Source organism: Hibiscus syriacus, unplaced genomic scaffold (genome assembly GCF_006381635.1).
Source record: "Hibiscus syriacus cultivar Baekdansim isolate YM2019G1 unplaced genomic scaffold, ASM638163v2 tig00111238_pilon, whole genome shotgun sequence".
In the NCBI taxonomy this organism is placed as follows: Eukaryota; Viridiplantae; Streptophyta; class Magnoliopsida; order Malvales; family Malvaceae; genus Hibiscus; species Hibiscus syriacus.
In genome coordinates, this window is record NW_024063030.1 from 2,531,239 (window position 1) to 2,557,938 (window position 26,700).

Sequence of the window (26,700 nt, forward strand, 5' to 3'; positions counted from 1 at the left end):
ACCAAGGACGAGAATACAATTGAAAAGAATTTGTTATGCAAAAGAAATTAATATCATTTATAATCAGAATGTGTTAATGTTATGCAAAAGTTAATAACATTTATTTTTAATTTAGAAATTAAGATATATTATAAATAATTTAGATATTGCACGAAAGAATTGTATTATAAATATTAAATATAATACTAATAAGATACGCATTTCAAAATGAATTCATATTTAAATCTTAAAAATGATAATATTATAAAAGAAAATTACAAACCCATAATATTTATATATCGTAAAACGAATTTATCAAGTGAAGTAAAAATGAGGGGTGTCTAGTTTAGCAATATAGAATGTGTTGAGCCGAAATGGAAGACACGTAAACAGAGCCCACGTTCTTGTCATATATCGTAACTTTCTTTTCATCCCTCTTCTTTTTCCCGGTTTCCAATTCCTCTCTAGTCTCCAAAGCCACAGGTGGCCATGTATCTCTCCTATATATTCACAAAATGTTGTGCGTCTCTCCAAGGAATAAATATATACACCCTTTTGTGAACCACCGTCAATACTCTCATACCACACCATCTCTCTCTCTCTCTCTCTCTCTCTCTCTCTTCTGCTAATTCCACTATCTTGATAACTGCTACAGCTCAAGCACGAGGATCTCTTCTTTCAACTCTTTATAATGATGATCATGGTTTGTCTCACTTCTCTATCAGAATTCAAAATTCCCTTGGTGATTTGTGTTTGTGAGTTATTGAAATCATGGGCTAGATTTCTTGTGTGTTTAGGGAATTCAAAGGCCTGCATGGTTGGAAGCCATCGACGCCCAGAAATTCTTCGTGGGGTGTTCTTACCATAAGAGTGCAAAGAAGAACGAAAAGAACGTGTTTTGTCTGGATTGTTGCATCAGTATCTGCCCTCACTGCGTACCATCACATAGTTTCCACAGGCTTCTTCAGGTTCGTCGATACGTCTATCATGATGTCGTCAGATTGGAAGATCTTCAAAAGCTTATAGATTTCTCTAATGTCCAGGTTTGTTATTCATTGATTCCATTTCGCTAATAGAAGTTCAGTTCATGGCCACATAAATAATAGAGTTTCTGATTAACGATCATAATTCAGGCCTATACTATAAACAATGCAAAAGTGGTGTTCATAAAGAAAAGACCTCAAAACAGGCAATTCAAAGGGGATGGAAATTACTGCACTTCATGTGACAGAAGTCTCCAAGAGCCATTCATCCATTGCTCTCTAGGGTGCAAGGTATGATTATGATTCGTTCACTTGAGTTTTAAGTTTGTTGAATGAGTGAAATGAGTTTAAAGTTCAAAACCCTAAAATTTTATCAGGTGGATTATGTGTTGAAACATTACAAAGACCTCTCTCCATTCTTGACGAATTGCATCAGTTTGACACTCAGCCCAGATTTCCTTATCCCGCAAGAAATTATAGACGGCGAAATGACAAACGAGACGCCACGTTCAACGATAGTAGAGGATGATGATGAGTCAATTATAAGGTGGTCATCAGGACCCGATGACATGAGCATGGGTTACGGGTGTGATCAGATTGTGAGGAAGAAGAGAAATGGTCTATATTTGTGTGGAAGATCAGCTACCAAGATTTCTGATGATCAAGACATGGTTATCAGTATAATCAATAGAAGGAAAGGCATCCCCCATAGATCTCCTCTATGTTAGCCAAAAAAAAAGAGCTTAGTTTCAAAATGCTTTAACCTCTGCTTTTTTCTTTTTTATATATTCTCAACTTGGTCGGGGGTTTTGTCTTAATGGCATAACGTGATTGGTAATTCCAAGCCAAGTGTTTGTACATTTTCATTCTTAAATTATTTCCTAGAAATGAACAAGTGAAGGGCTATATGAATTTTTCCAAAGGCAAAATTAATTCCTTAAGCAACAAACTAGATTCATTACAAGTCTAAAATAACTTAGTATTAAGTCTTAATTATTTATTTCAAAAATCATTTTCTTAACATTAAAAAAAGTTCAGATACGAGAATTCAAGGCCAAAACAGCTCCTACCAACCATTTGTACCTTCAATTTCAACCTTTGAATAATAAGCAGCTCATACATTGTAAGTTGTAACGTTGAGAACTTTGAGAAAAAAGGGTCGCTAAAGGCAAACTCAAGGAAGATGACGCCCGATACTATTTCCAGCGATTGGTTGCTGCCGTTAATTGTTACCGTACCAGAGGGGTTTGAAGCAGACTAGACAGGCTTACTACGATGGAGCCATGTGTAATATTTGCCGAGTTTTTTCAGTGCTTTCGCTATTAAATCTCTTTCTCTAGGTTTGTTTGAGAAAGATTTGAACCAAAACAAGTGATTACTCAGGGTTCACCAGTATAGAAAACTAGCCACGGGTATGGTTACCCCCTTCGTTCTATGTGGTGGAGTTAATGTTTTTTTTTTTAATGGAGCTCTGTTGTTAAATCAAAGAATTGAGGCTCTGGTGGATTAGATTCGACAATAGACGAAGTCCAAATCCGTCAGTACCGTGCTCAATGCATTTTGGAGGTGAAATCTGAATTTTCTGCATGCAATCAGGGTGATTACTTTTGATATCAACATGCATTTTATTGCTTGCTGGTATGGAGAACGGAAGATGTATGCTATTGCTAGCCATTATCCGTTGGATAGTTTATTTGTGTTTGGCCAGAAGAAGAGCTACTAAATAGTAGGTTTCTGAATATCGAGATATGGCTACTCAATACAAGGAAAAGTCAATCCCCATAGTTCTCCTCTAGGTTAGCAAAGATTATTATTGATATTTTTTACTCGACCGTTATTTTCAAAATGCTTTATGCTCTGCCTCTGTTTTCTCTTTTTAACTTTTATTTTATATTTGTCTAATGGCATCATGTGGTTTCAACTTCCAAGTGTAGTGTTTGTACATATACATTTATTTATTCAAGGTGTGAATTGAAGAAGATGGATTTTTCAAATGAGACACTTGTCCAAGTACTGCTACATGTGCTAGGATGTACAGACAGGTGTAATAAAAATTCGTTTTTTCAAGGCCGGAAAACGAAAAGAATCCAAGGAGTAGACCTATCTCATTCTTCATCTTTACGCTTTAAAGCATTCGGCCCAGTTATAAAATCAGACATTGTTGTTGGATCTTAGTCCGGTTATAATATTCCATGGCATCCTCAAGCTCAAAGACACAAAGCCGGACATGCCTATCACACCACTAAGCTTATCTCGTAGACGAGTGCTTTATAGAGTTTTGTATTATAAAATCTTGACTCTAAACCACATGTGAAATATTAAAAATTCAAAGCACGTGGCAGCTGGTCCAATGTCAATGTGGCGAAAGGCGAGAGGCATAATCAATTTTCGAAGATTTAGAGATGCCCAAAGCCAAAAGGATGCACGGTTTAACATTAAAAACAAATTATGCACAATGAAATGTTATTGGAATTTTATAAATTTAAACTTAAAATTCGATTTAAAAAATGTTTTTTTCCCGAATCAAATTACGTTTTCTTCATCCTTCACTTACTATTGAAACTTCAAATTGTCAACAAATTTGCTCCTCACTCAAATCTTATAAAATGAATTGCTATCGTAAGAGACTAATATAATACGAAGAATTTTTATCGTGCAAAGGGTTTTTCAGCTTCTACATGGCAGAAGAGAGAGCTCGATACGTATGAAGGCCTAATACTATTTATTTAGTATTTGCCGTGTAAGTGACATTGCTGCAAATATATAGAAATACGAGAAGCGGGTATTTAGAGTGAAAGTCAAATTAGTCTAAGCATTAATTAATAAGTAAAGGCATCTCACCACACTATTTTTCTTTCATTTTCAATTGGAAATTCATAAAAAAAAAAAACAAGAAATTCACTTGTCGCGTTTTTATTGTTATTTTGATAACCTATTTACTTATTTCGGCGTTTCTATATGCCTTCGAGTAAAAAAAGTACACAAATAAAGTTGAATAGATGGCATCTAATATTAAAAATTAAGATTAAAAATAAAAATTAAAGTGTTATAATTTAAATTTTAACATTTACATGATATTGTTTAAAATCTATTTATAAAATTAAAATAGTTTAACAATAAGATATCAAATATTTAATTTTAAATGCATTTTAATTCATTATACCATCTGTAGCATTAACTTTCTTATATAGCAAGGAGGTTTAATCTAGTGGCACAAATAAAGAAAGAATAAAAAAAAAGAAACTCATTAAAATGCTAATTCATAAATGTCATATTTGTGATATGAAAATTTTCATTTTTGGCCTACTTCTTACAAGATTGAATCTAAATTCACAGCACCTCGTATAAATATTTTTAGCATAAATACGAAGTAAATTATCTCAGTGATTAAATGAATGATTATTGTTTTTAGAGATTTCATGTTCGAACACTAGAGATTGTAAATATATTTGAATTTTCATTATCAAATAATTGAGAATTTTTAAAATAAATAATATTTTGTAATTACCCTATATTAATAAAAAATACATTTTGCATAAATAAAAACCATATAATTGAATTTATAAAACAAATAAAATTATAATTATAATTTATGTAAATTGGTTAAGATAACATACCAAAATTAAAAACAATTCTCATACATTATTTTAGAATCTAATAAAAACATAATAAAAAATTAATAAAAAAATATTATATTATAATAAAAAATATCAGAATGAAAATAGGGAAAAATAAGAATGAATCGGTACAGCCGCAAACAGTTATAAAGGGCAGTCTGCCACGGAATGAAAAATAAATAAATAAAAGCTGAGAGGTACAATCGCAAAACAGAAGAACTACAAATCCCGACTCCGAAAATATCGCGAAATTTCAGAATTACTGACCCCTCTCCCATCCTATAAATAGATGGATGGAGTGAAGCTAGGTTTGCTTATTACCTAAATTTGCTAGAAAATAAGTGGAAATTATTAGCTGAAAATACCAAAAAGGAAAAAAGAAGAAAAAACGCGAAGATGACAGAAAAGATGAGAAAGGAGTTCCCTAGATCGAGCAGTATTTACATTGGGCGTTGACTAATAATAATAAGTACAAATTGGGGAAACCACCCCATATCGCCTCATTATCTGTCCGATTCTCCTGCATGTCCAAAGCCAAAAAGAGATGGAATTCTCCGATGAAACATATATCACCCAATGTTTCCCTTCCATCTAAGTGGGAAAAAATAATTTATTTATAATTATTTTGCATTCCATTTCGAGGGTCATGACAAGTCCATGTGCATGAGGCAACCATGTGGGTGCGTTGCTGAATGATACCTGACTCGCCCTGTTTGCTTCTTTTTTCAAAGGACAAGGACGGATTTGAAGGTTTCTTTAAATCTAGCAAAATAATAGTTAATGTTTTGGCTCTTTGTGATTTTAAGCCATCTATCTAAAGTATATTTTATGTTTAGGTATTGATTTCCAATGTGTTGAGATGACGTTGAAACCAACCAATTAGGAAACTAGTTGTTCTTATTCTTGTCAAAATGTGATTTTAATCCAATAACTAGAACCGGACGGTTGGATATGAAGCCATAGCGCTGTCTGGGAATGGATAGAAGAGCGACAACTCTCCAATAAATACTTAAAAAGATTATGTCCATTTGCCTGCTTGATATACTCTATTCCCCATTGTGTGTGTTTTTTTTAAATGTTTGTAGGCCTAGGTGATTGCCGCGGAAAGGATTTGTGTGACCAACAGCAGCTCACATCATGATTTTAAAAAGTGATCTTTTAAATTTTAGAAGAATCAGAGTACATGTTTATTATTGTACTAGATTATAATCTTACTATTTTTAAAGGGACTAAAAAGATATTATACCACTTTCAGAATAAAAGAAAGAGTAAACTATACATTTAGTACCTAAACTATTATTTTTATTATGTTTTGGTACTTAAACTTTATTTTTTTTAAATCATATTTAACATTTAGTTTAACTTTTATTTTGATACCAAACTGTTAAAAAATTAACGGAATAAAATTACATCATTTTTAATTATACCAGTTTTAGAATAAAAGAAGATCCTATCTCTATGATCGGAGGAGAGCTTTTGAATGAGCATGGCTCGAATTTCCCGACAAAAGTAAGAAGGATTCCTCAGAAATGATCAAGTGGGTTTCATGTCCTGAAACAGTTCTGCCCACAATGTTTGATCATCACAGTCCTCACCTGCTTTTTCCTTGTTGTAATGGTCACCATGAACCTTTGGGCTTGGAGTTCTAGCGTAATTAAGCGGTCCAGACAGTTTTGGACTCCTACGGCCATTTGTGAGCATCAATCTCTCTTGTGCTGCCATTGAAATATCGGCTGGACCAGAAGTTATGGAGCTCCTATAATTGAACACCAGTTTCTCCTGCATTTTTCTGTCAAGGAGCCTCCTAGGAGGTACCAGCAACTTCTCTTGTCCTCTATAATCCAAGGGGCCAGATTTTGCTACCTTCCTGCTTCTTACCACTGGCCGCTCTATCTTCATCAGCTCTTTCTCGTTCTTGCCCTTCCTTGACAACGTCAGAGCTACTCTCCACTGATCTTGATGAGGAACCGACTCCGGCAGCGGCTTAATCGTGTTATTCTCGTGATGAACCGACTTGTTAACGTACTTATTGAAGCACTTTCTTGTACTTTTGTTGATTGCCAAAATGAGCTTGGTCAGGCTGTTAGGGGCTTCTCCGGTTTCCTTCCTAGCGAGCTTGAGAATCTCCAGCCTATGCTTAGCAACTGAAATCCCCATACTTTGAAGAAACTCGTGGTTGAAGTACGCTAAATCCTCCTTTTCGAGCTCGTTGCGAGAAAAGGCAAGGCTATACTCATAGACGAGTGAGGGCTCAAGGCCAGTTTTTGACATCCAAGAGTACCAGTCCATTGCTCTGGTGTGGTGCTTGCCTCAAAATCATAGGATGCTTAAAAAGGGCAGGTTTTTATATAGAGAAAATAACTTCAGTGGCCGAAAATGCCTTATAATATACGATTTTAATCAAAAAAAATTGGATTTACGAAAATAACCAACAAATTCGCAACGCGAACTCCAATTTCGCAACACAGGTTCCAAAATCGCAACGCGAAAGTCAAATTCGCAACGATAAAGTCAAATTCGCAACGCGAATAGTTAAATCGCAACGATAATATGTAAATCGCAACGCGAATTTCGTTTTCGCAGCTCAAATTTCGCAACGCTAATTACCTATATAGGTAATTAGCGTTGCGAAATGAAATTCGCGATGCGAATTACCTATTCAAATTCGCAACACGAATAATTAATTACCTATATAGGTAATTAGCGTTGCGAAAATGAAATTCGCGTTGCGATTTTCCAAATTCGCAACTCAAAAGTCAAATTCGCAACGCGAATAGTTAAATCGCAACGATAATATGTAATTCTCAATGCGAATAGGTAAATCGCAACGTGAATTCTCCAAATTCGCAACTCGAATTTCATTTTCGCAACGCTAATTACCTATATAGGTAATTAACTATTCGCGTTGCGATTCCAAAATCGCAACGTGAATTTCATTTTCGCAACGCGATTCTCCAAAATCGCAACACGAGTTTCGTTTTCGCAACACTAATTACCTATATTGGTAATTAGCGTTGCGAAATTCGAGTTGCGAATTTGGAGAATTCGCGTTGCAAATTTGACTTTCGCATTGCGATTTTGGAACATGTGTTGCGAAATTGGAGTTCGCGTTGCGAACTTGTTGGTCATTTTCGTAAATCCAAAAAAAAGAAGTTAAAATCGTATATTATAAGGCATTTTCGGTCACTGAAGTTATTTTCTCTTTTATATATTGCTAGAAGATGTTCGCATGTGACAGGTGGCCCATGCCTATTATTATTGAATAGTTTGTGGTGATTGACAAGTAGTATCAATTCGAAATTTTCTTAGTTTATTGGTAATAGGCTTAGACACCTTACATATATAGTTGTTCTAATCTGGTACTTGAAAGAAAAATAACATTTTATTTTACTGAAATCGGATTATGAAGATGTTTTTTAAATAATAAATAAGAAGGTGAAGAGCAAGTAAATGTGGTGGGTGCATGTGTAGGGGAGGGTGACCATATCTGTTTCGATGTAATTGAAAATGGGATGGTAGTTAAAAGCGAAACTGTAGAATTTACCCACCATTTGGGCATTATTATCATATGATTTCATCGACTCTTGTCTTTTACTTTGGGTTGCACTATGGATGCATGTGCTTGCTATGTGAGTAAGCTATCAACAACATCTTCCGATAAAACCCAAAAATTATATCACATTCCGATTGTGCATATATGGTTGACAGATATTCATTTCATCAACCTTATCTCTTTTTCATGTAAATTTCATTAGCAAAAGGTTAGTGGAATAAGCGTGTGAAATGCATATATTCATTTCATTGTTACATGGAAAAGTATATGGAAGCATTAATTGTTTCTGGGTGTAGCCAACATTTGTGTTGAGAAATGTCAGAAAAGTGTGCTGCCAATTGCGTATTGGCCTCAAGCTCACGGCATTGACAAAAGGGATTGAAGTGGGCTGACTGTTCCCACTTTTTGTCATCACCACGGTGGCTTAAACATGGCCCATAACGTGCATACTAAAAATGTTGAATCATAATGTTTACCCGAGTTGACCGTATCAGATCGTTTTTTATTAAATTTGAATTCAATTCTAATCAAATTAATATTTAGGGTTAAAATTTTTTGAGTTATCTTATTCGAAACAATATTATAATTATTTTTATATATTTAGTATTAATTATAATAATAGTCTTTTCTATATTATTTTTTTCTGATTAGTTTCATATTTGACCTAACAAAATAAAATACATATTAGATCGAGTCGAGTACGAATTTTGACTTCAACAATCAGATCGAGTTTCGAGTCAGATGAAACTCTCCTAAACTGGCCGAAATCGAATACACATAAAAGGATTTAATTTTTAACTCAAATTCAAATAACTCAAAAACCCAACTTGACCGACTTCTCACCATCCTCGGGATTAGACACTATTCATGGTGGGCAGCATATGTGAACTTGGGTGAAAGGGGACTAAAAGTCAAGAGTGAGATTTGAAAATCGAGGCCTTTATGTGATCTGTAAACCCCACAAGCATTCTGTATGAATTCGTCAAATTCAAAGTTTAGCGATGATATTTTGGTTCAAAGTCATTAAATTTCACTGCTTGACCTCATGGGGTTGCTTTTCTACAGAAAAAGGTAGAAAAAAGTCAGAACCTGGCAGTCAAGAAGGAAGAACAAACAGGTTATGTATTTTATCGGTGTTATGTTTGTAAAGTTGGGTGGGTGCACTGAATTATACCATATAAAATGTGAAAAGTTTTTATTAACATTTTCCAAATTTCAAGTTCGAAAATTGATCTTCCTTGGATTGATATGGTAAAATGCATTGGATTCAGCAATGTCACTGCTCTCCTCTGCCATCCCTACCTTTTGGTTTTAGGAATGTCAGCAATGTGTACAAATTCTCTTTCATATTCTATCATTTAAACATTATTCGAAATTGGTTAAAATATAGTTAACATAATATTTAGCTTATTTTGAGAATATTTTATATTTTTTATAAGATTTTTTATGAGTATTATATAGCTTTATAATTACATATATAATAGATTTATGGAGATTTTTTATTTTTAAAACTTTTAAGATTGTTTTAATATTCTTGTTAAAAAGGATTAATTTGTTCATTTTTAAAATTTAAAGAAAATATATTTTAATCAACTCGAATATTTATCATCCTACCTATTTTATCATATAATTAATAGAACACATTTTTTATAATTAATATTCGAATTAAATAAAATTAAATGATTTTAACAGAATAAATCAATTTCATGGACAAATGTCTGCAATGAGTTGTAGCCCAAACCCGCGGATTAGATATTGGGCTCAAGGAAACGATCGATTCCTACTAGGCTATGTAATTATTAAGACCTTAGGCCTACGTTGTATGCCTGTTGATAGCTTATTTTAACATGGCTATTGAATTATGGAAGTTTTGAATTTGCTATGTTTTTTCTTATATATATAAATTTTAAATATAATCTTAATCCTACCTGGAATATAAGGGAGGGGAAACTCCAGGAGAAGGAAGGAAAGTGTCTAACTAATAGAATACGAGGGAACAAAGATGAGCAATTTAACCAACTGTGTTTGCTAAAATTTGTTCAGTTAAATTGTGAATAATGGTTAATTCAAAATTTATAATCGGTTAAATCGATTTTTATTATCTTAATATATTGATAGGATATAATTGACATGTCATATGATCATTATATTTTTTGTTAACGTATTTTTAATTTGATTGTGTATTTGTCTAGCTATTAAGTATGTTCTAAATTATAAAATTATTTTTTAATGTGATTGTGATCATATATTATATTATCATATGATTTTATGATATTTAGTTGGTTGCATTTAATTAAAATATGCTCTTACACATTGCTTAATTATTTAATTCATGTACTGAACTTTTTGAAATTCACTATATTTTTGTTTTTTATAATTACGAGTTTAAGTAATAAGTTTGTTTTATAAATGGGGGACACATCTTCTAACAAGTCTCGAGCTATCACTCTTTTATGCCTTTATCTAATAGACCTGAGATTGATACAAAGTGACTTCACGATATTCAATCCATGTTTTGATATTCACATTAGAGCCAAAGCTTATTGAATGAAGACAGCCTCCATTCCATTTATGAGCAGAAGGTTCTCCTTCAAAATACAATAGCTATTCATATTTTCAAAATAACAAACCATAAGCTCAAGTGATCAAGGACTAGAGCCACAGACTTCAATGAAAACCCCTTGCAACATAAACACCAACTAACTATCAGCTTCTCACATACTAAAAGACCTAGAAAACGAGGGCCACACTACGAATTATGTGAAGAAAGAGGCAAACAACTTATTAAAAAGATGCACATTAAGAGAAAAAATAGCCAGAGAACCCCGTTATCGCCGAGAACCGAGAACAAAGATACACAATTCCCAGTAAAGTCCATATCCATAAACTCAAAAACAAGGCTTAGAAATCATAGAATTACGCTGAAATAAACAAACCGGCATGCGGGTCAAGGATTAAATACCTTGTTGCACCGAAAAGCCTGGAAAGCAGATTCAAAACTAAAGTCGAAGATTTATCTACTTATTCTTTTTCCTGATACTGAAGGAAGTAAAAATAATAATACTTTGAATTTCGGGTAACAGAGGGAATAGCGAAGAAGGGAGAGGAAGGTTAATTGGGCTGAAACAGAGGCGAAAGAAAGTTCAGAGCTTTCTTTTTGTTCGGTGAGAGAAAAAGCCGAAACCCTAAACTGGAATTGAACGGGGCTAAAATACAATCAAATTTTTAGGTTTGTTACCAATTTAGGCCGCATTTATATAAGGCCACGGAGGAAAGGTCATAATTGAAATTGGACTCTATTTTCTTTTCGGCTAATGGATATGGATTTGGACTCTCTTCTTTCTCCTTATCCCGAATTTAGGCTGCATTTATAGTTTAAGATAGACTGCATATTTAATATTTAAATCGTTATTTTTATTTGTTTTAGTATTTAAATTTTATTTTTTAAATCATTTATAATATTAATTTAGGTTTTAATTTAATATATCGTCATTAAAAAATTAACAGAATTAAATGACATGTTAATGTCACTATTAAGTTTTAATAATAGGATACAAAAATAAAACTTAAACTAAATATTATATATAATTTCAAAAAAAAATAAAAATAAAATTTAAATATTAAATATTAAAACCAAACAAAAATAATAATTTAATTACTAAACATATTTACCCTATACTTTATCTTACCAATAACTATTTTTTAGTAGGATACCTAGTTGAATTGGGAGCATGTGAAGTTTGTCACTTTTTTGTGTTAGCAAATCCAATTCTTTCAACATATAATTTATATTGATGCATACATATAATTAAATATAATTGTTTAAATTTATTTTTTTTAAAATAATATTATTTTATTTGTTTGTTAAGATCATTTAATAAATTTAATTAATATCCATTTAAAAATTTAATTGAATCGACATAATAAACCATTATTATACTATATCTCGTGAATCGTGAATATATATATATAATATCAAATTTTAAATTTAATTAATATTTAACATGTTTTGACCGTTACATTTGAATGTCATTAATTACGATAGGCTTTCATTACTGGAATTCCAAACCTCAAATCAAGGAAAAACAATTTGAATTTCGACCGTAAATGAATAGATCGCGAGCTACTTGAGATTGACTCGATCAAAGTTCGATAAATACTCAGATCGAATGGACTCGACTCGAGCTCGAGCTCGACTCGAGTTCTTAACGAGCCGAAACGAGCTACTCGATATTCGACTCGAAAAGCTCGTGAGCAGCTCGAAAATATAATATATTAAGATTTTATTTTTTTAGAAATAAATTATTAATAATATTAATATTTATGTATTGATTTTTTTATAAAAAAAATACAGTAAGATTTCTTGTATTTAAGGTTCATGTTCGAGTTTCAGTTTGAGGCTTCAATCGAGTTAAGTTTAATAATTTTTTTCATTTCGAGCCTTTTCGAACTGCTCACGAGCTTCAGTTTAGGATTTCGAGTTCGAGTCGAACTTGAAAATTTTAAACTCGCGAGTTTTCGAATCGAGTTTCATTTCAAAGTTTTCGAGTCGAGTCGAGCTCAACAATACTCGAGCTCGACTCGGCTCGTTTACACCCCTAATTCCAAGAGTGGCGTCTAGTCAAATATACTATCGCCAAACCCATTTCTTCTCCTTCCACTTCACATCCATATCATTTCATTTTCATCCTTCTTGGAAGTCGCAAAAATCAACCTTGGTAAATATCATTTTTTGAAAATCAGAAAGCCGAATCCGGACCGGGCCCTTGTATTTACCCTAACCGGACCCAGACCCAGATCCAGAAACCACTCCGTCTTTAGATTTTTCTCTCTCCTCTACATCTTCACTATTTTTCCAACGTCTTTTACTTTTTGTTAACTGATTTCATTTTTTTTTTTCTTTAGGAAGTGTGCTTCTGCTTTTAACATAGTTAAGGCAGCAATGGAAGTAGATAGTTTCAGTACCGTTGAAAAGAGCATAGGGGTATGCTCTATAATGGAAGTTTTTTTGGCCGAGACTTTAGTTCTGGTTGGAAAGTCTCTTGATTGCCTTGTCGTGCTGGTATATTAACTCTCTTCTTTGTAGAGATTTCCCCCCTAGTTTGAAACTCGTGTTGAACTGCTTCATTTGATGTGTTATACTTTTTGGGTTTTGTCCCAAAAACATTATATTTGTTTGTTTTTAAGGTTATGCTGCTTGTACTTTGTTCTCCCCCACCCTCTCTTTTCTTCATTGTGTTTTTTTAGATACTAAAGTGTTAGAATTACTACATTTTCTGTTATGAATTTGTACATTGGTTGTTGTTGTTAAGGGCAAGCTTTGCTTTCAACGATTGAAATTGTGTGGGCCACCTTTGTGGGTCATAGGTTTTCCTCTTATATTTAGAATAGGCGTTTGTGGAAGACTTCCACTTGTTTGCACCTTTTGTTTTCTCTTTTAATTGACTTCATTACATTTTAGTAGCTTTTTTATGACTGAAACCTGTACTTTCCTTTTGTTAAGCTTTGGTATTGTTGTCTGCAATGGAACATTACCATCTTCTTTAACATCCAGGGATGACACCAGAATCCTTCTGTATCACTTCTAGTGGTTTCTAACCGTGACCAGGCGTTACCCTGCGCCTTGTAGTGCTTGGAATATTTTCTATGTTACTGTGCATCCCAATACCATAACATTTATATTTTCATGTACCACAAATTATCAAGGAACTTCGGTCTTAGAACATTAGGGGTTAATTGATTGGGTAAGACTGCTTTCGTTATCATTACATACATGACTACCAATTCGGGAGAGCCTGGGGCAAAATTGTTGCTTCAGTTTTAGACACGAAAGTGTATCTAGTTGGCCTTTTTAGCTTATAACCCTCGAAGTTGATATTAAGTTTTTAATATATAGGTCTTGATTTGTGGCATTGAGGTTACTTTTTACTTAATTTGAGAAGTCTGGATTATCTTTGTTTGATGATGAACGTGTTTGTTTTAATCATTTGAATAAGTTGTTAACATGTCAATATTTTGAAAACGTTGGCTTGCAAATAATCTCATACGGAGTTGGTTACTATTGCACCTCCATGTCTGTCTGTGGACCATTTTCCTCCTTTCTTTGATCTTTTGATTATGTTCTGGGTGGTAATATCCGTATAATGTCGACCTGAATTGATGCAAAAACTTATTTTTGTTGTTCTGTAGCTTTTTTAAATGTGCATAGAAGCTCGTTGCCCATTAGAAGCTTACATCATTTATTTGCTTATTATTATAGCATTTTGCTTTGGATGCTTTCTGACATGATTTAAGATATTGCAGACGGGATCGGTGCTGAATGATATGAATGCATCACTTAATTTGACTGCAGTAGATCAGAGGTAATGGAATTCCTTTTCTTTTTCATTTTAATTTACCATCCATCAATCATTGGTGAGGAAATCTGACAGCTGGTGGAATTGACTTCTTTTTCAGGTTTCCATTTGACGAACTTCTTAAAAGGGAACATCCTGGCCCGGGAAATAAAGATGGCAGTGATACAGAGGATGATGACGAAGATGAAGAGGACAATGTAGATGATCAAGATGATGATGGTGATGATGAAGATTTCTCAGCGGAAGAAAGTGAAGAAGGGGATCACGATGATGACCCTGAAGCCAATGGGAATGGAGGGAGCGGTGAAGAGGATGATGAAGATGAGGATGATGACAGGGATGACAATGATGATGATGACGAGGAGGAGGATGAAGTAGAGGAGAACGAAGAAGATGAGGATGATGAAGTTCCTCAGCCGCCGTCTAAGAAGAGGAAATGAAACTAATCCTTGACCTTCATATACTCTACTATCTCCTGCTTTTTTTCCCTCTGGATGAGGAAATTTTAGTAGGGAGGGAGAATTCAGTTTGTTTGTTTGCTTAAGAGTAGAAGATTCGCCATTCCAAACGAACTTTATTTCCGACATCTGTCGGGGCCTATTTGTTTAGTAAAACTTGGTATTGCTTGATTAGGTGTTGGGCTTTTGTAGTATCCTGGTAGAGTTTGATCAAGCAATCAACTGTAAGGTGGAAACTGAAGTTTTTTCAATTATGTAAAATTTGCAGGATGTAACATGCTGATCTTGCACAAGACCTGGCTTTCCCACTGTGGTTTTATGCTAATTCATTCAGTAGGTTGCAACTGACTTACTGCAAGTTACCTCGGAATTTTAAATCTCCGGCACAGCAACCTTGTCGCTTTGAATATGTGGGAGAAGAAACCACCAAATAGATTGGCCTAATAGTTAATCCTTTAAGTAGAAAGTGTATTAGTTTCCAGAAAAGAGAAGATAAGGTAAGAATCCATCATAAGCATTACGCATTTCAAAGATTGAGAACTGAATATTTCAAGTACAATATGTGACCAAAACTGTTCCCTGGATATACAAATATCAAGAAAATTGCAGTTTTAATCATACATGTGTATTTTCTACGCAAGTATATGAACAACTACCAACTATAAACATCGAACATGGTCGACTTGTACATAGGCACAATGGAAAGGGATATCTTGAACACTGTATATCAGTTTGGATGCTTCAATTGGAGGAAAAAAACATATAAAGCGCAGAAACAAGATCAATGCTCTGTAAAGTTTTGAGGCTTACTGCTGGCAAAAGTCAACCAGACAATGGTACCAGTCAAGTAGAAGAATATGGACGGTGCAAACAGTGACACCTGCATGGAACAGAAGTCCAATTATTTTTGTACAGAACAGGGAGAGGGGAGAGGCATCATTTCCAATTATAGATTAAAAATATTAAACTTACACCCCATGAATGAGTTGAATCAAGAAGAAAACCAGTAAGGGCAACAACGACAATTCCAGGCACTGCTCCGACAGTGTTGGTAATGCCCTACGAGGAAAATTTGAAGAAAGAACCGTTTTATGTGATTCAGGGATAAGTATGCTTAAATGTAGCTAGCTACGTATGATTGCAACGTTCGGCAGATAAAAGAAATTCGAAGGTATGCTCCAACTGTATAACAGGAATGCATGAGCATCTCTTTTACATGCCACTAGTCAGTTTAAGATCCTAGATTTCATGTTCGTAACCAAACAATTTGCAATTTATAAACTTACATACCAAAAGTATAATTGCATATCCAGGCGATATATCTTGATGTGTACAATAAAGCCCTGCAAGCAGTTGAGGGGTTGGGAGTTAGTACCGATACTGTATGTAGTAACCCACAAAAAAAAAAAAAGGCAGATCATGCACAATAACTGTTAATTTTCTATAACCAGAACAAGGAACTAGCTGGATTAGTCAGTACCTGACAAGGCAAAACTGGAGAGAGCTAATCCACAGGAGAGAATGCCCACAATTTCCAATGGTTGCAGTCCTATATCTAGAGAAGATAGAATCATGCAAGTTGCAGGAGACAAAAAGGAAATTGCTTGGCAGATCTTTCTCACCTGCATGCACAAAGTTAAGGCCATCAGTAAGATTCAAATCAAAAGCTTGCTTCTTCTTTCGGGTTAAATTCCAATGGAGGTCCTTAAAATTTTAACGCTAAATATTCCAAGGAACAATAAAATATCAGCTTATATAGACTCACTCCAAAGGTGTGAATGTGATCCAAGAAAACATCCTATCTTAGATTTTGCGCATGTTGTATTATTTGTTGCAACCATGCAGCAACTCATTAAATAATAAATAGACCATTTTCAACAAACTCTGTGTAACTAAAATCATAAAGTAATAATTATCAGATGCCATACCGTAGTGGTCTCAACTCCATTTGCAATTAAATTGTCAGCAAACTGTGCAGCTATGCTTGTCACAAAAACGGAAGCCAGGGGAGGAAGGATAGAAACCTGCAGTTACATAGCGTATTGTTTATAACTTGTTAGAGTATAAATAATTCAGCATTCAGTCTGGGAACCCACGGTAACTGCTATAAGAACTAGGTGTATCTGATGTAAAAAATTGTACACAATTTCCGAGTTCACTATTATTATTCATCAGAGGAAACTACAGAATGGTTAGGTGCAGAATTGGCTTCTCAGTTTTTTTTTCATATGGGGGGTCAGGGGTGAAATATATGCTCATAAATTTCCATAATCATTCTGCCAAAACACAGGACAAAACTTGAAGGCTAAAGCTGTTGCACATTCTTCCTTAAATCTACAGAAGAATGCTCTAACAGAGGATATATACTTCTTACCCATGCAGCTTCTCTCAAATTCAGATCCAGCTCCTCACTGCATGTCATGCAAAACAGAAGTTAAACTTCTACATGAGTGAAATGATATAACAAGAAAAAAAATGCAATATAGTTGCTGTGTTTATACAATTTATACACTTGAACATTTTAGAGCAAATAGAATGACAAGTACTAAATTATAAAATTGTGAAAAAAAAAATACAGTTTTATGCAACGAAAGGGAGGATTAAAACAACCCTCCTCAAAAGCATAGGATCATGACACAACAAGTGTAGTATCCCTTAAGGTCGAAATTTACAAAATTCACATGACCCTCTAAAAATAATCACCCTGTTGAATGTTTATATGAAAGAGGTAAAATACTGAAATGCTGTGAATGTACCTAAAAAAGGTAGGAAGCCAAGATAAACAAGTATAATGACCCCAACTTCCGCAAAAATGAGCATATATCATAGCCCGTACAGCTGGAATTCTGAAAAAAGCCTTCCATGGTACATCCTATGAGACAAAACGAACAAGAAACCAAGCAGAACATGACCAAGAACAATATAATGTAACATTAGAAGCTGCTTTTAATAAAACGATATTATCAATAGATTTAATTTCACATGAATCCCAGGTTTATAAATTATGGCAGTTTTAATGAAAAAAATGGCCAAGTGGATGTTAATGAAGGTCTACCTATATGGAAATATTTCTTCTACAAGATTATACATCCAATCATCATTGCTTTACATGTCAGGTTAAGCACGAAATGATAAGGAGCAGCACCAACTAAGATAAGGCTCTTAATAAACTGGATATGCAACCAGCATATGTTCCACAAATCATAACTATTTTTCAAATGAAACTACCAAGTACTAACAATTTAATATACAATTGAAGTAATCCAAAGCACAGGAGATCAAATAGTCACAACCAAATCAGCAAGGGTGCCATAGATGATAAAATTATCCACCAAAAGCTAAGACATAAAAAACCATAGAAGTTCGAAATACACATTTTCTTTTTGTGGGGAGGATAACAAGTTCTCATTGTCAGAAGAAGGTAACTAAACATTAGACACTGTACCTTCAATGAGACACGCAACTCTTCTCGAGTGTTATTCCATGAATTTTTCATCTCATCTAATTCTTTTAGAGAATCATTCCATGACTTGTGCTGATTAGCAGGTTGTAATGCTGTCATATACCAAAAGTTGGGACCATTAGTACATTGAACAGGAAATCAAGGAAAAAGATGAAAGAGTGTGAAAGATCAAACACAATTACTAACAATGTTTAAAACATTCATTGTAGCATTATATGATTATGTTCTATGGAACTACCATGTTTTGAGAATCATCTGACTGGTTAGTTAAGTTTGCAAAATATGTTCTGTATCAACTATCAAGCATCAGGTTTGCCCAGAGTCAACTATATGGTTCATATTATAATAGGAATTATATTTTTCACTGTTTTCTATTCAAGACCATTTAGTTTCGATGGATGTCCTTTTGTCTTCCTCTTCTATCTTGACCGATAACCACTATGAGACTTAGGAATTATAATAGGAGCATAATGGTCTGGTAGAAGGTACTCCTAGTGTAAAAATTGAGAAAGGACTTCAAAAGTCTTGTCCATATAAGGCTAAAGATCATTGAGAGGGACAATATAGATTAATCCTTCAAGAATTCAGAAGTCAGGAATAAGTGCAATGCTATATTTGCAGAGCTTAGATGCCTATCAACAATTTGTTCTTGTTACACCTTCCTAATGGAAAAGCCCTTGAAAATAAATTACACTCCGGAGGGTCCTAGTTTCAAGTGAAGTATGTTTAGTTGTCCTTTCCTATTTCTCCATAGTTGTCTGTAGGAACATTCACAAAATAGCAGATTGCATCTATGGTGGTGACATCTGCAATGGAGATAGTGAGACTAATATTTTCAACAAGGATCAGATATATAGCAAATGTAAGGAGCTAAAATTGAGCTAAATATAGAAATTAAATCATATATCCCCAAGTATCCATCAGCAATTTACCAACCAATGTAGTTGTTAGTTACAAATGCACATAGACTAATTATAATTATCTTGAAAATATCTCAGGAAAATGCTCAACTTTTCATTATCCATATGAGGATAGGGGAAAAAAAGGCAATTCACTTTTTTCAAATAAACAATAATCAATAGGGAATGGATGCTTACTTGCAACATGCTCAACTTCACCTGCATCTAAAGGTCGGTCTTCTCCTAGAAAATGAAATCCAAAATACCTTCAATATTTTGGCGAGAAGGTTTAAGTCAAATTTCTGTCCCATCATTGAAATAAATATTCAAAACAAAAACCCTAAAAAATTAGGTTGCCCAATAACTCTCAGAAGGCAGGTTCTTGGAACAAAGAAAAACCAACTTTTAATTTCTATGTTTAAGAAAAGATGTTCTCCTATATGTTTGCGTATTGCACAAATAGAAAGAGCACCAACTCTAAACCAGAAGTAGCATATTTGTAATTTTAAAGATAGTAACATACCACCATATCCCCAGTAAGCCAAATATATAAAATACGGATTCCCACCCAAAGTTTTGGATGAGTGTAGGAGCTACAAGATACCTGCAACATTTGCAAACAAAGAAAAGAAGAGAAAAATTAAATTGAACACTCGTTTAACCCAACTGGACTCCATTTAACAATCGAAATTGTGGATGGTACAGTCAGAAAAAGAAAAAGCAATTTGATGGCTATCTACTTGCCTTAGTTTGCTGATACACAAAATAGTTCCTAACCTGATCTGGTTTCTTTTAAATGATACATGGGAAAAAATGCTCATGTTTAACATCCCAAAAATGTAGTCCTAAAAGGATGTTAAATAAAAAGTACATTCCATCAGCTTAAGAAGGCGGATTCTTGTTCTTTACAACACTCCAAATAAGGACAGATTTTTCCACTTTTTCTTCTAATTGTGCCATTCCAAAGTTTTTTATTCACTTATTTCAACAAGTGCCATTACTCATTCCCTTAGACGAATTGTGAAGTTACATTTTGGCACACATGAAAGTAAAAATGAAGCGGTTTTTTGGTCCATAACATGAATCACTTAGTTGGACAGTAATATGTATTTGCCTACTTAAAAGCGTACCCTGTAACACTTCCTACACTTAACCCACCAAAAACAAATGATACAGCCCTTGACCGTTCTTCCAAAGGTATTGATCTGCATGTTGTGTCGGACAGTACCGACAAAAGGAAATAAGCAAAACACAGTTAGTTATTTAGGTATGAACAATATCACAAAAAGTGCACTAGCAGCACAAAGTATCCATATACCACAAGGCCAAATAACAATATTAGATTCAAAATGTTTTCTAGTTTTGGAAAACTATAAAAGTTCATCTGCATCTGCGAGTGTAATTATGTAAGGAGATAGAAGAAAAAAAATCATTTCTCCCACAGCACAGGGATGGGTAACTGATTCTTACCTCCTGACCTGAAAATGAATCTCCCAAGGATGTGTAGAACAATAGAAGATTTTAATGGTGTATATAGCATGCATACAACCATATATAAAAATCACTGGGGTGATCTATGAATTTATAATAGATTTACAGAGTTTAGAGATCTAAAACTTGAAAAAAAGACTTCATATAAAAATGGAATAATAGATTTCTGAAGAAAACACCAAACTTAAGATATCTCATCAAACAGAGTCCAAAAAAAAAACAAATGGACATAAGCATACAGACAGATTTGTATGCATTTGATTTTACTAGGAACATTAATCAATAAACTCCAGTTTCAACATGAATTATGATAAAAAATTGTAAGGAAGCTTTCCGTGGTCCATCTTTTGTTATCCATAGTTATAAGGGGAAAAGGAAAGCTGAATTTTGATGGTAGTAAAACCATGACCAGGAAGTTTCAATTCACCAATGTACTGCATGTGGACAAATTAATACAGCAAATGAAAAGTATAAAGTTTGGGCAAACGTGCCCTTAAGGTTACTCGTAAACAACATGAACTGTAGGTAATTAAACAGCATGCTCTTAGAGTATAGATGGCGAACATACCTGGCAATAAGGTCAGTTGCAGCTGATGGAGAAACACCTTCTCCTATCCCGACCTGGATTTACAAAAGAAGCTCCAGCATAATTGCATAATCATATCAATGGGCAATACATTAAACAGCTGAACGGCTTCAGCGAATAAATGGACTAGTAATCCTGACAGTCACTAGATAATAACAATTGAAGAAAAAATAAGAAAAAGAATGCCTACATACCAAAATCCTAGACAAGAGTAGTCCAGGCATGAATCCAGCAAGAACAGGAACAAGTTCTGTAGCCAAGGACCAAGCCAATACTCCAATCTCAATAACTTTTCTGCATCAATAAGACTCTAGCAGGTAATATGAAGCGTATATGGAACTTTCAAAAGAAAATTGAATTTTTGGTCCTTCAATAATCTATGGACGTCATCTTTTTTGAATGGATGATTAAGAGCCCCATATATGGAGATGTTCTTGGTCATTTGCTAAATCGAAAATCATCATATATTTGATAATAAAAGGTGATGTGCGATGCAGGTCCAAATGTATGCTTAATTAAGATATGTAGAATAAATACATTAAAGGGAGCAGTTATCATTAATCAAGAGATATGAAAGTATCCTCAAATAAAATATACCTTAGGATTCAGTTATATCTGAGCTAGATTTGCTAGCTTCTCATCAATGCTCATAGATAGCACAGAATATCCTCAAATTCTTAATGACGTACTAAATTGTGGATAACTTCAAGATCACCAGTTTTCTCTTTTAGCAATCCATATTGCAAGTAAGCATGAATAAAGTGGAAAGATTGCACATTTGAACTAAATAGCCAAATTCATAAAAAACTAACCTTCCACCAAAAATCTTTGAAAGCCAACCCCCTGGCAACTGACTCAATGCATAACCCCAGAAGAATTGCACTAATCCAGCTACTGATGAATTCCACCCGAATTGATGTGACATTGGAATTATAGCAACACTCAAGTTCACCTATCCCATTTAACAAACTTAACGAAATTAGTTCAACCCAAACATAAAAGTAAATAATGGAGGCTCCAAGCGGTTGCTTTTTCTACTACATAAATTTTGCTATTTGCTTAGGCTTCCAAGAATAGTTTCTATAAAGAGAAATATCATAATTAAATAATTGATTAAAAATCCAAAATCATAATTGTTCTAGTAATATCACTTTCTTTCTTACCCAAAAATACAACATTTTTTAGTTCTTCAAAACAGTAACAATTAAATACAATGCAACCTAACAAGAAACCTTGAACAATATAACCTTCCCTGATCATTAATATTGCAACTTATTTCTGTTCATTTGAACATACAAATGTCCCCAAAGTACTACATGGAGTTATAAGGAGGAAATCAATGTTTCACTGCAATAACATTACATGTCTCAGAAAGGCAATTACTTTGGCATCAACAGGTCAATTTTAGCTTCATAATATATTTCTTATGAGTTATGAACTACAAAATGTTTGTTAAATTGCTTAAGAGAATAGAATCAAAGCAAAAAAGAAATGTTGATGACCAACCTTATCCATGTTGCAAATAACAAAGGCAAGTGAAGTGGTACCGATGAGCTTATATCTCTGAGGAATATTCTTCCATTGAGGCCAACCCAAATCAAAACCAGCTTCTCTAGACGAACTTTCCCGACCCATTACTCTTTTTTTGTCCAGCTCCTCGACACGTACCCCATTTACTAACCCACCACTGCCAGCACCAACCTTTTCTCTCTCGTCTTTAACGTTCTCTTTCTCCTTGATACTACATAAAACTTTGAAACTCAACCGATGCTTTGAATGAATTAACTCCAAGTGAATATTCTTCCGGGAAGTTCTGCTAAAAAAATTGAACTTTGGGAAGTGCTGGGGTTATGAGGAAGAAAACAAAAGTTATCTAATCTGGAGGTGAAATTTGCCATTTCTGTTTTTTCTGGCGTTGAGGACTGTCTGAAAAGAAAGGAAGGGAAACTGAGTTGGAGTATTCAAAACGAAAGTTGAAGGTGTGATGATTAAGAGGGAAGGGAAGAGAGTTTTTCTGGGAAACTTAGTTAAAAGCCACTTGAGAAGGTCACGAGGGAATTGGATTGTGGCCTGGGTTGCTTTAATAGCTATCAGTTCACATGTAAGATTATCGGTGAAAATAAAAGATTATCAGGGAATAAATTTACTAGAAATATTATATTTTGTGTTTGATTGGTTTAGCATGAATGTAAAATTACCGTATTTGGTTAAAGGAATAAAAGATTATTGGAATGTATATTTGACTAAATTATCCTTATTATATATTTATTTTTTTAACTATTTAAAAAATATTTATAAATTTTCTTTAAAAAAATTAAATTCATAAAATTTATATAATTTTTTTACAAAAATTAAAATATAAAAATGTTTGATGAAAGGATAAAATTTTATTTTAATCCCTGAAATTCATATAAAATTGTAATTATAGATTTTTTTTGTAAATCTAAAATAGTTTAAGAAAAATTTGTAATTTAATCTTCGTAAAATTTTTATTATTCAATGATAAAATAAGAATATTTTTGAAAGAAATTTTTTTAAAGGTATTTTAGTCCAAAACGCCGATAATCCAATAATACTAAGGAAAGAGAAATAATGGCATTCCCAATAATATATCCCAAAAAATCTACTATTAATGACATTCCGACCAATCAAAAGAAAAATATGAATTTCCCTATAAAAAAAAACACACCATAAAAAGGCATCTTTAAGAATATTTGGTTCTCGGGTCAAGTTTGTAGGACCCGTGAAATCCGGGACATTATACACTTGGCTTCTTCTGATTGGCCCAATTTGTAAAACGTTGTTCAGAGTTGGAAATCACAGAAATTGCATAATTAAAATGTTTTTTGTTTTTATGATAATTTATACAGATAGATACCGTTAAATTTTAAGAATTATACGTGTGTGTATTTGTTACATTTAACTCTTGGTGACACTTTGGCTGTTTCAAATTATACAAATTTGATGGTTAAAATACAAACATCATAAAAGTCCAGAGACCGTTTATGTAATTTTTCCTATTGTTTATAGGATTAACACACCAAACTTTTAATTTTATATAGAACATATCTTTGTAAGTGGGATTAAGAGAATAACACGTATGTTTATATATTTCGAGCATAGACAAATGATTTTATCTGAGATATGAGTTATTTCTTAATCCACAACTTAAAAAATATATATTTAAAATGGAAAAGATTTATATTTTTGGAAGATGATAATAATGTTTAAATTTATTGAGATTATCCACGTTGAAAGATGAGCAAAAAGACGATTTAGAGTGTCCAATACGAAAGATAAACATCCAATTATGAATCAAACAGGCACGTGATGCTCCATGATTTTTACTTTCTTAAACGAACGTGCATACTTCTTTGGCATGCAAAAATGTAATGAGTTGGATGAATGGACGGCATTTTCCTATGTAGGTTCATCCGCTCTTAAATTTTCCTATAATCTCTCCGGAAAACAAAACGTCAGTACATATAAACTGCCCCAAATGAAGTTGCTGGCTGTGATCCTCTCTCTACAAATCATACTGACCGTACAGTTCCCAGAACCCAAATATTCTCACAAAAAAGAAAGGGCTTTTGGGGTTATGGTTTACTGTTGTCGAAACAACTTCACCTGTGGATTTAATTTTTGGTAATTTACTATATTTTGTTTCTTTATTTCTTTATTTATTTTTTGTCTTGGTTAATTCATTATAATGGGAAAGAGACGGACAAGTTCCCGACATCATAGTCATAAAAATCTTGGTCTCTTCCTACTTTTCTTCTTCGGGTATGTTTCTTTTCTTCTTCTGTTTTTTTCAATCTGTCTGAAAACTTTTCCTCTATCTTTGATTTGGGTACATTTTAATTTTCTCTGTTGATTACTTGGTTCTCTAGAATTGTTGATTGATATATTTTTGGCTCATTCGTCAAGGGACTTTTTTTTATGATTTCTTGGGAATATTTGATTCTGATCGTTTTTACTCGGATGTTTGCCGTCCATCTCTTTGTCAACTGAATGGTCTGCAATTTTCCATTGGTTTTTTGTAGCCTTCGTTGAATATGGAGGCTAGCATGGATGTTGGAGATAGTTCTGTCAAGATACATCACAAATCTTCTGTTGCTCAACGCCATTACAATCTTGGGCGTTCAATGTTTTCAAAACGATCACGCCGTTACTATGACCAGCACTACCAATGGCATAACTCTGGCAACCATTCTAATCGATCAACTTCTCGTGGAAAGATTAGTCCTTTGCACGATGAGAAATTATCCTTCAAGTTCACCGAGACCAACTCAGAGTCTGGATGTCAACCAGGTTTCATGCTGAGAATTTGTTTCATAGCGTGGACGGTGGGAATGTATTTTTGCAATATTAACTTAGTGTTCCAGCTTTTGCAGATGGTAAGCATCAAGCATCTGGCAGACCAGAAAGGATTAGGTCTAGTTTGCTAGTGATGGATGCAATATCACCCGACAAGATGAAGATGATTTGTGGCATTTGTCAGAAGCATTTGAGTCGGAAACCGTATTTTTTTGGAAATGCGTTGGCTTCCGCCGAATTATCTGTTGTGGCAGTTCTAGTTTGTGGGGATGCATATCATGCAGATTGTTTGGAACAGAGAACGAGTTTTGAGAATAGGTGGGACCCTCCATGTCCTTTATGTTCTGATTCGCCATCACAAGTTTGATGCTTATACTAGAAAGGACGATTGTACATACAAATGTCCACAGATTTATTTGTCATGCTAATTTTCTAAACATATAGGACATATTTAAATAGGGCGTGAATGTAGGGTTTTTATATATGCCATACTTGAGTTATGATGAAATAAATTATCAATTTATTTTAATATTTTTATTTATTTTTTTAATTCTATGTTTTTTATCAAACAAATGAATTAGATTTTTGAAGGAAAAAAAAATCATCAACAAATCCAACACATAGATGAATACCAAATTACCAATACTTCATACGTACCCATTGGAGAACTTGGTCCAACCAATATGGGCCATAACCAGCTCATCATCGCATTGGACTGCGGGTTCAGCTCATGGAAAATCTTATTGGATTTGTTTATTGGGAAGATAAAAACAAAAACAAAGGCACTGAAAGTGTTCCGATTCAGCTCTGGCCAATATTGCTTTATTTATTTCAATGAAATTAAGTCAAATGATAGGAAAATCCCCGCATTAAGTTACTGACTAATTCCAATCTGCAGTTTACAATTGCGTATTCTGACACATGGACAGAAAGAAAATCAAAATCTAGAAAAAGATTTTTATATAAATTAAATTTAAGCAAGATCGTAATAAATAAAC

The 26,700-nt window shown here is 33.7% G+C and overlaps 5 protein-coding genes across 6 annotated transcripts; 3 read left to right on the forward strand and 2 right to left on the reverse strand.

Moving 5' to 3' along the window:
* Positions 1 to 589: 589 nt before the first annotated feature.
* Positions 590 to 1,767, forward strand: LOC120156968. The gene is made up of 4 exons (XM_039168231.1): positions 590 to 682; positions 777 to 1,022; positions 1,113 to 1,253; positions 1,340 to 1,767. Exons 1-4 carry the CDS (start codon positions 671 to 673, stop codon positions 1,688 to 1,690), a joined length of 750 nt encoding a protein of 249 aa, XP_039024162.1. The 5' UTR covers positions 590 to 670; the 3' UTR covers positions 1,691 to 1,767.
* A 4,345-nt stretch (positions 1,768 to 6,112) lies between these two features.
* On the reverse strand, positions 6,113 to 6,868 carry LOC120157268. The gene has a single exon (XM_039168456.1). It carries the CDS (start codon positions 6,866 to 6,868, stop codon positions 6,113 to 6,115), a length of 756 nt encoding a protein of 251 aa, XP_039024387.1.
* A 5,929-nt stretch (positions 6,869 to 12,797) lies between these two features.
* LOC120157002 (acidic leucine-rich nuclear phosphoprotein 32 family member B-like) lies at positions 12,798 to 15,223 on the forward strand. Its single transcript, XM_039168267.1, has 4 exons — positions 12,798 to 12,946; positions 13,030 to 13,194; positions 14,436 to 14,494; positions 14,589 to 15,223. Exons 2-4 carry the CDS (start codon positions 13,075 to 13,077, stop codon positions 14,926 to 14,928), a joined length of 519 nt encoding a protein of 172 aa, XP_039024198.1. The 5' UTR covers positions 12,798 to 12,946; positions 13,030 to 13,074; the 3' UTR covers positions 14,929 to 15,223.
* Positions 15,224 to 15,512: 289 nt separating this feature from the next.
* LOC120157146 (probable anion transporter 6, chloroplastic) lies at positions 15,513 to 23,422 on the reverse strand. Its single transcript, XM_039168393.1, is given in 17 exon segments — positions 15,513 to 15,654; positions 15,709 to 15,826; positions 15,919 to 16,005; positions 16,237 to 16,289; positions 16,427 to 16,568; positions 16,875 to 16,970; positions 17,321 to 17,357; positions 17,703 to 17,818; positions 18,392 to 18,501; positions 19,507 to 19,574; positions 19,832 to 19,912; positions 20,439 to 20,513; positions 21,368 to 21,420; positions 21,580 to 21,679; positions 22,198 to 22,337; positions 22,892 to 23,209; positions 23,212 to 23,422. Coding segments are annotated over 16 exon segments (1,647 nt in total). The 5' UTR covers positions 23,284 to 23,422; the 3' UTR covers positions 15,513 to 15,654; positions 15,709 to 15,727.
* A 2,004-nt stretch (positions 23,423 to 25,426) lies between these two features.
* LOC120157150 lies at positions 25,427 to 26,172 on the forward strand. 2 transcript variants are annotated; one of them, XM_039168396.1, is made up of 2 exons: positions 25,427 to 25,696; positions 25,780 to 26,172. In XM_039168396.1, exons 1-2 carry the CDS (start codon positions 25,441 to 25,443, stop codon positions 26,067 to 26,069), a joined length of 546 nt encoding a protein of 181 aa, XP_039024327.1. In that variant the 5' UTR covers positions 25,427 to 25,440; the 3' UTR covers positions 26,070 to 26,172. The 2 variants fall into 2 exon arrangements, with proteins under 2 accessions (XP_039024327.1, XP_039024328.1); XM_039168397.1 differs by having other exon boundaries at positions 25,427 to 25,692; positions 25,776 to 26,172.
* The last annotated feature ends 528 nt before the right edge of the window (positions 26,173 to 26,700 follow it).